Raw genomic sequence first — 9,118 nt, 5'->3', positions numbered from 1 at the left:
AAGGGACTGATTTTATTTAACACTATATTATTATTTATACACCTATAGTGATCACAGAGACAGGTTGTTTTTGTGTTACTGTATATATTTGTTTCTCTGAAAAATCCCACTTAATATATTTTGGGTAACAACAGTCAATATTTATTTATTTTATTTTATTTTTTTAGGTGGGTAACAGTCAATATTTATTTATTTATTAGGTTTTATTTTTTTATTATATAATAAAAGTGAGCTTTTGTTAAACCAAATATTGTGTGTTTTTTTCCATATACAACAACCTATCTGGACTCGATAAGAGAATCGATAAGGAATCGGTTCGATAAGAGGATTCGATAATAGGCTCGAACTCGATAATTCCTTATCAAACATCATCCCTAGTCCGGAGGACACGACGTCCACAGTTTCCAAAAAAAATGTGAAATGTGGACTTGTCAGACCACAGAACACTTTTCCACTTTTTATCAGTCCATCTTAGATGAGCTCAGGCCCAGCGAAGCCGACGGCGTTTCTGGGTGTTGTTGATAAACGGTTTTCGCCTTGCATAGGAGAGTTTTAACTTGCACTTACAGATGTAGCGACCAACTGTAGTTACTGACAGTGGGTTTCTGAAGTGTTCCTGAGCCCATGTGGTGATATCCTTTACACACTGATGTCGCTTGTTGATGCAGTACAGCCTGAGGGATGGAAGGTCACGGGCTTAGCTGCTTACGTGCAGTGATTTCTCCAGATTCTCTGAACCCTTTGATGATATTACGGAGCGTAGATGGTGAAATCCCTAAATTCCTTGCAATAGCTGGTTGAGAAAGGTTTTTCTTAAACTGTTCAACAATTTGCTCACGCATTTGTTGACAAAGTGGTGACCCTCGCCCCATCCTTGTTTGTGAATGACTGAGCATTTCATGGAATCTACTTTTATACCCAATCATGGCACCCACCTGTTCCCAATTTGCCTGTTCACCTGTGGGATGTTCCAAATAAGTGTTTGATGAGCATTCCTCAACTTTATCAGTATTTATTGCCACCTTTCCCAACTTCTTTGTCACGTGTTGCTGGCATCAAATTCTAAAGTTAATGATTATTAAAAAAAAAAAAAAGTTTATCAGTTTGAACATCAAATATGTTGTTTTTGTAGCATATTCAACTGAATATGGGTTGAAAATGATTTGCAAATCATTGTATTGCGTTTATATTTACATCTAACACAATTTCCCAACACCTATTGTAACTTGGCAGGTCGTCCCGTACGAATAAAAAACGATCGCCCGAACAATCCAAACACATAAGCCGGTGACAAAGTCCAAGTGGTACACCCGAGGTACCGCGCGGTACGTCCGTCAGTACGCCGTCTCCTTGATGACGTTGGTGGAGATGGTGTGGTTGCTGGAGTTGCTGAGGGAGTGTCGGGTGAGGGGCCGGGCACGGCGCCCGGGGGAGCGCCGCCCGCAGGGCAGGCACAGGTAGCGCAGCGTGGAGAAGAAGACCTGGCGGAAAGGCGCCGACACCAGGTTGTAGAGGACGGGGTTGATGGCGGAGCTGACGTAGAACAGGACGTTGGTGAGCATGTAGAAGTAGTGGTAGAAGTCGTACAGGTTGCTGAGAATGAAACAGGAGACATTCTTACTTCATACAACTTACTACTGTGAGAATGAGATATGTTTAAAGGCCTACTGAAATGATTTTTTTTTATTTAAACGGGGATAGCAGATCTATTCTATGTGTCATACTTGATCATTTCGCGATATTGCCATATTTTTGCTGAAAGGATTTAGTATAGAACAACGACGATAAAGATTGCAACTTTTGGTATCTGATAAAAAAAAGGCTTGCCCCTAGTAGCGTGACGTAGTCAGTTGAACATATACGCAAAGTTCCCTATTGTTTACAATGATGGCCGCATGAAGTGAGAGAGATTCGGACCGAGAAAGCGACAATTTCCCCATTAATTTGAGCGAGGATGAAAGATTTGTGGATGAGTAAAGTGCAAGTGAAGGACTAGTGGGGAGTTGAAGCTATTCAGATAGGGAAGATGCTGTGAGAGCCGGGGGTGACCTGATATTCAGCTGGGAATGACTACAACAGTAAATAAACACAAGACATATATATACTCTATTAGCCACAACACAACCAGGCTTATATTTAATATGCCACAAATTAATCCTGCATAAAAACACCTGCGTGTTTGTTATGCTAGCTCCTAGCTCCTCTGCTAGCTCCTAGCTCCATAGAACACGCCAATACAATTCAAACACCTGATCAACACACACAATCACTCAGCCCAAAAGACCGTTCACCTAACCCAAGGTTCATAAAGCTTATATATTTTTAAAAAGTTACGTACGTGACGCGCACGTACGGTACGGTACGTGTTATGCTAGCTCCTAGCTCCTCTGCTAGCTCCTAGCTCCATAGAACACGCCAATACAATTCAAACACATGATCAACACACACAATCACTCAGCCCAAAAGACCGTTCACCTAACCCAAGGTTCATAAAGCTTATATATTTTAAAAAAGTTACGTACATACGCAAAAAAAAGCCAAAGCTGCATACTCACAGTAGCACGTCTGCGTCTTTGTCATCCAAATCAAAGTAATCCTGGTAAGAGTCTGTGTTGTCCCAGTTCTCTACAGGCGTCTGTGTATCCAAGTCAAAAGTCCTCCTGGTTAGAGTCTCTGTTATCCGAGTTCTTCCATCTTGACTGCATCTTTCGGGAATGTAAACAAAGAAGCGCCGGCTGTGTACTGTTGTGGCTGACTACGTTCGAAAAATACGTCCATTTCGCACCGACAACTTTCTTCTTTGCTTGCTCGGCTTCCTTCTCCATAATGCAATGAACATGATTGAAACAGATTCACGAACACAGATGTCCAGAATACTGTGGAATTATGAAATGAAAACAGAGCTTTTTCGTATTGGCTTCAATGTGGAAGGCATACCCGTGTTCGCCGGTTTACGTCACGCGCATACGTCATCCTCAGAGGCGTTTCGAACCGGAAGTTTAGCGGCAAATTTAAAATGTCACTTTATAAGTTAACCCGGCCGTATTGGCATGTGTTGCAATGTTAAGATTTCATCATTGATATATAAACTATCAGACTGCGTGGTCGGTAGTAGTGGGTTTCAGTAGGCCTTTAAGTGTTCTTTTTTCATCCATAGTCATGTTTAAATCAGCTAGTATTTTCAAGTTTTCACTTTAATGAAAGTGAAATCACAGAAATTGTAAATTCTCAGGAAAACAAGAAGTCAACAGACTGCTGTGACTTGGACTTTTCTCTGATCAAGGAAATTGTTGATTTTATAGCTGTTCCCTTCACTTATGTATGTAATATTTATTTTATAAAAGGTGTTTTCCCAAAGAAAATGAAAACGGCAAAAGTTATTCCCATGGAGATAAGCATCAGTTCACCAACTATAGGCCTATTTCTATACTCTCACAATTTTCAAAAATCCTTGAAAAATTATTTGTGTCAAGAATAGACAGTTTTACTGATAAGCATCACTTGCTAAGTGAACACCAATATGGTTTTCGACCAAACAGGTCCTCTTCCATGGCAGTGATGGAACTAGTTGAGGAGGTAACCACTGCAATTGATAAGAGGGAGTTTGCTGTTGGCGTTTTCATTGACCTGAGCAAGGCCTTTGACACCATCGATCACACATTGCTTTTAAACAAAATGCAGAGGTATGGTTTTAGAGGTCTTGCTCATGATTGGTTGAAGAGTTATCTTGGTGGCAGAGAACAGTACGTGCATATGAATAATGTAGATTCAGATAAAAAGATTACAACACACGGAGTACCCCAAGGTTCTGTACTGGGACCAAAATTGTTTTTATTGTACATTAATGATATCTGTAAAATCTTTAAAAAACTCAACTGTATTCTCTTTGCTGATGATACAAGTCTGTACTGTTCTGGGCAAGACCTTGGCCAACTCTTAGGGACTGTAGAGAGTGAACTCCACATACTAAAGCAATGGTTTGATGCCAATAAACTTATCAATCAACCTAAATAAAACAAAATATATAATTTTTGGAAATAGGAAAAATAACAAACAGTGTCATATAAGAATTGATGATATGGAGATAGAAAGGGTGTATTCAACAACATTTTTGGGAATCCATATAGATGATAAATTAAATTGGAAACTGCACATAAATATACTTAAGACAAAGATGGCAAAAAATATTGCTATGTTACATAAAATCAAAAACTATGTAAATCAAAAGGCTCTTATCATGTTATATAATTCTTTTGTACTCCCTTATCATAATTATTGTGTCGAAATCTGGGGTAACAATTACAAAACAAACATTAAATCTATATTCTTACTTCAAAAGAAAGCGATTAGAATTGTAAATTATGCAGATTATCATGACCATACCAATGCTCTGTTTATTCAATTAAAAACATTAAAACTGCACGATCTTGTTGACCTCAACACTGCTATTGTGACGTACAAAGCTCATAACCACATGCTGCCTGGGTGTCTACAGGAGAGGTTTAAACCCAGAGAGAATCCCTATGACCTCAGAGGTTCAGCTGTCTTCCAGAAAGCTAAGATAAGAACAAGCTTAAAAAGTAGATGTGTTTCTGTCAGAGGGGTTCAACTTTGGAACAGCTTGGATAATTCCTTAAAATGTTCCAGTTCTATTCACACATTTAAAAAACACTTTAAGACTAATGTCTTGAAAAAATATATCACTCTTGAATCAACACAGTAGTTAATACTATGATTAGTGTTAATTAAAATACTAAATGTGGGAAATAAATTATAATGGAAGTACAATTGTTTGTATATAGTATATAAATTGGTACAAAGGTTTAACACGTCTACAAGGATATTTCACATGCCTTTACTGTGTATATAATTGAACTGTGTTTATGTTATGTATAATGTGTATTTATAAAATGTTGTACAAAGGACATTTAATAATTTTCGGAAGTTTATTTTGTGCTTGACATTGTTTATAGGGTTAGGCGCAATAAGTGTTCAACTTCAGCCGAAACCCTTTCGGTCTGCAACATTTTCATTTTCAATTTATGAATGTACAAATGATAATAAATAAACAACTGTGTGTTTATTTTGTTGACGATTGACCGAAGAATAATAAACTTGAACTAGTATTTTCCCATGTAGTGTGTTTTCTCCTGACCTCCTTGCTTTTATCTTATGTCCGCTAGTAAACTCTTTGTTTTGTCTTAAGGGCTCCTGTTTGTCGGCTCACAGAGCTGTTTTGGCCAGTTCCTTAGCTGTTTTGACGAAGCCCCTGTGTCAGAAAAATTGTATGTAAATTATCAAAAAGCTTTCCGTTCTGAGTTCCCAATGAACAGACAAGAGGCTGTCTTTGTTTGCACCAAGCAAAGGCTTCGAAAATTCCATTGTGTACGATGGGAGGAGACGGGAGGGGGTTGTCTATTGTCATCCAAGACCTGCCCAGGCTGAAGCCAGGACCAGCCCAAGCCCGAGGCATCTTTTTCTTTTGTGTTAATGTGACCGAAAACAATGATGTTTGATGGTGATTTAACCTTCAATTCCAACCCTTGATGATGAGTGCCAAGCACGGAGGCAATGTGTCCCATTTTTATAGTCTTTGGTATGACTCGGCCGGGGTTTGAACTCACGACCTACCCATCTCAGGGCGGACACTCTAACCACTAGGCCACTGAGTAGGTTACTCAACATATATGTCATCCAAAAGGACTTGGGAGTGACCAATGTGTTTTATTCCCTGAGAGGAAGACTGGTCGCGCAACACTACTCTTTATATATACACCGTATTTTTACGGACCATAGGGCGCACCGGATTATAAGGCGCACTGCCGATGAGCAGGTCTATTCAGGTCTAATTTCATACAAAAGGCGCACCGGATCATAGGGCGTATTAAAGGGGTCATATTATTATTATTTTTTTCTAAATTGATGACATTGCTAATCCGTGGCTCACTAGTGCAATAACAACAGTCCTGTGAAAAAACGTCCGACCGTAACTCCCTAATAACTAAAGTTCCTTGGGTGAATAATGTAAACTCACTACACCGGTATGTTTTAGCGATTTCATGGCGAGTTTACTGACAGATATAAGTAAGAACTTTACACTACTTTATATTACACTGCAAAAACTGAAATGTAAGTAAGATTAAATATCTCAAATAAGGGTGATATTTGCTTATTTTCTGTCTGATAAGATAATTCTTCTCACTAAGCAGATTTTATGTTAGTGTTTTACTTGTTTTAAGGGTTTTGGTCCTAAATGATCTCAGTAAGATATTACAGCTTGTTGCTGAGATTTGATGACCTATATTGAGTAAAACATGCTTGAAACTAGAATATCAACTGTTGCAAAGCTGGGTCATCAACACTCACAAATATAAAACTACTTTTTCAAAGAAATAATTTCTTATTTCAAGCATGAAAAAAAAAATCATGATGCCGAGCGCATATCATTATGTCAAGATAATGGCACTAGCATTTACTTTGGGTTTTGTATCATCATGAAAAAAATTAATATAGAGTAGTGAATGGGGAAATATGTCAAGTGTGGCGTGAGAAAGGGTTACATTTTTCAACATATTGAGCAAAAAGGTCAAATTTTTTTTCTACCAAGGAAAGTACACTTGTTATTAGTGAGAATATACTTATTTTAAGGTGTTTTGGGGTTCATTGAGGTTAGCTAATTTGACTTGTTTTGGAAAGTCTTGACAAGCCGAAATTTCTTGTTCTATTGGCAGATAATTTTGCTTAGTTCAAGTAAAATACCCCTCATTTTTGTATTTTTTTTTCTTGTTTTTGAACACTGATTTTTTGCAGTGTAGAAATGGCAACAGCGGAGGATGAATATCCCATAACAAAAAGATAGAGAGAAAAAGAAGCTACAAAGGCGGACTTGCGCACATTTTCAGGACATATGCAGATCCCAAATACACATCAGCAAGTACCAGAAGGTAAGAAAAGTTGGTTTTGCATAATATTGTGAAACAAAACGCCAGGTAAGATGTCTGCTAATAGGTGCCATTTTGTGGTCCTTATACGCACACCATAATAATACTCGTATGTTTAATGCGCCGACAATCCATCAAGCGGTGCGACTTCATAGCTTACCGAAGTCGTACTAAAAACATTTTGACAGATTTTTGAGTGCCATGTGTAATGTTCTATATTCTCAATGGAACATTTAAAGTTTTGATGTTGTTTACTGCCATCATATTGCAGTCTCCACGTATCTCTTATGTGTGACTGCCATCTACTGGTCACACTTATCATTACACCATGTACCAAATACAATTGCTTCGAGGTCGGTGAGCACAACCAGAATTATGCCGTACTTTAGGCGCACCGGGTTATAAGGCGCACTGTCAATTTTTGAGAAAATGAAAGGATTTCAAGTGCGCCTTATAGTCCGAAAAATGTGGTAGCTGCACCAGACTATAAACCGCAGATACAGTATATACCGGTACAAAATAATTTGTAAATGTTTATTTATATACCTTAATTGTTTTTAACACAGCAGTAAAACGGCTTGTCATGCAAAACCGAAGTCATCGTCATCCACCCACTAACTGCGGAAGCTAGCTCTCCAATTAGCTAAAACAAATCTCCATGGTGACGTTTTGGTAAATGTACTGAGGAATTTTTACAAAATGTTTAAAATACTGGTCAAAATTGTATTGCACCAAGAAATGTAAGGATGCTTGATTTATTTAACAAAAATTGTACTACATTTTATTCATGACCAGTGTTGGGACTAACGCGTTACAAAGTAACACGTTTCTGTAACGCCGGTACTTTCGGCGTGAAATAGTAATCTAACGCGTTATTTTTTATATTCAGTAATTCAGTTACCGTTACTACATAATGCGTTATTGCGTTATTTTACGTTATTTTTTATGTAGTATCGGCTAGAAACTGAGAAGATCTGAGTGTGTTTTATTGGAGCGCTGCAGAACAGGCGACGGAGAAGAGGCGCACTCTTTGTGTGTGTATGTGTGTGTGTGGAAGGGGGCGTGTCTGTGTTTACTAACAAGACGTCATGGCGAAGCCCGAAGCCGAGTTTCTTAACATGGAGATATTCTCACTACTTTTCTTTTGTCGACCACAAAGCAAAGAACATTTTAGTGAAATGTAAGTTGTGTCTTGGATCAAAGATCCTATACTAGCAATTCAAATCTGCTGAAACAGCCACGAAAGCAACATGCTTCGACGAAGCTATTAAAGAGAGACACACTTCACCTCCTAAGCAACAGCGACTGGATTTTAACGAGGCACTGCTAGCCAGGACAGCATTGATAGAGCCATTGCAGCACTGAAGGTACACACACTCTGTCAATTCTCTTATATACTCTTTCATTCTAGACTTCTAGAGTGTTTGATTATCACATCACTCTAAATGTATAGACTATAAAGTTCACAAACATAAAGAGGGAGCCTAGTGGGCCAGGCCAATCTTTCCTTATCTCTTAACTAAAACTGGGGAAATGTGTAGTGTTCTGGGCTTCAGACATGATTTTATTTCATAATTCCTTGAGAGAAAAAAACACCTGGTTAGGCTTTGTGTATGTAGTGTGTGCCTTCCTTGGTTTACAGCTATGTTGTTATTATGCTGTTTGTTACTTATGTATGTTATGTTGCAGCTATTTAAAATAGTTTTGTCAATTTGTTCTGGCCTGAAACAAATTGGCCCTTTGAAACATATCTTTGTCTTTGTGTGTTGTACGTAGACCACATGGCCTAGCAGAGTTCAGTGATGAAAATGCATGTCAAGTTGATCAACAGATTGCATTATTCTCCAGTGCAATAACAGTACTGAAATGAAGGCTAAAAGGGCATTAAACGTGGCCTTAAAAAATTAAAAAAAAAAAAAAAAAAAAAAAATATATATATATATATATATATATAAGTAACTAAATAGTTACTTTTCACAGTAACGCATTACTTTTTGGTGTAAGTAACTGAGTTAGTAACTGAGTTACTTTTGAAATAAAGTAACTAGTAACTGTAACTAGGTACTGGTTTTCAGTAACTAACCCAACACTGTTTATGACACAAAAAGCACACACTCTATGTTGGTAAAAACAAAGTATAACGGGTAAAAAAAAAAACGTAAACCAAAATGTGATTA

General features: G+C 37.9%; 1 protein-coding gene across 1 annotated transcript in view; it reads right to left on the bottom strand.

The window, feature by feature from the left end:
• Nucleotides 1–864: 864 nt before the first annotated feature.
• Nucleotides 865–9,118, bottom strand: part of LOC133653237 (neurotensin receptor type 1-like) — a 92,860-nt gene continuing 84,606 nt past the window's right edge. Inside the window, exon 4 of the mRNA XM_062052316.1 lies at nt 865–1,593. Coding sequence (XP_061908300.1) covers nt 1,335–1,593 — 259 coding nt within the window. The 3' untranslated portion in view covers nt 865–1,334. The remainder of the gene's footprint in view (nt 1,594–9,118) is intronic.

The sequence above is a fragment of the Entelurus aequoreus genome, linkage group LG07 (assembly GCF_033978785.1).
Source record: "Entelurus aequoreus isolate RoL-2023_Sb linkage group LG07, RoL_Eaeq_v1.1, whole genome shotgun sequence".
Taxonomy (NCBI): domain Eukaryota; kingdom Metazoa; phylum Chordata; class Actinopteri; order Syngnathiformes; family Syngnathidae; genus Entelurus; species Entelurus aequoreus.
Note: the sequence above shows the minus strand (reverse complement) of the source record. Positions and strands in the feature narration are given on the sequence as shown.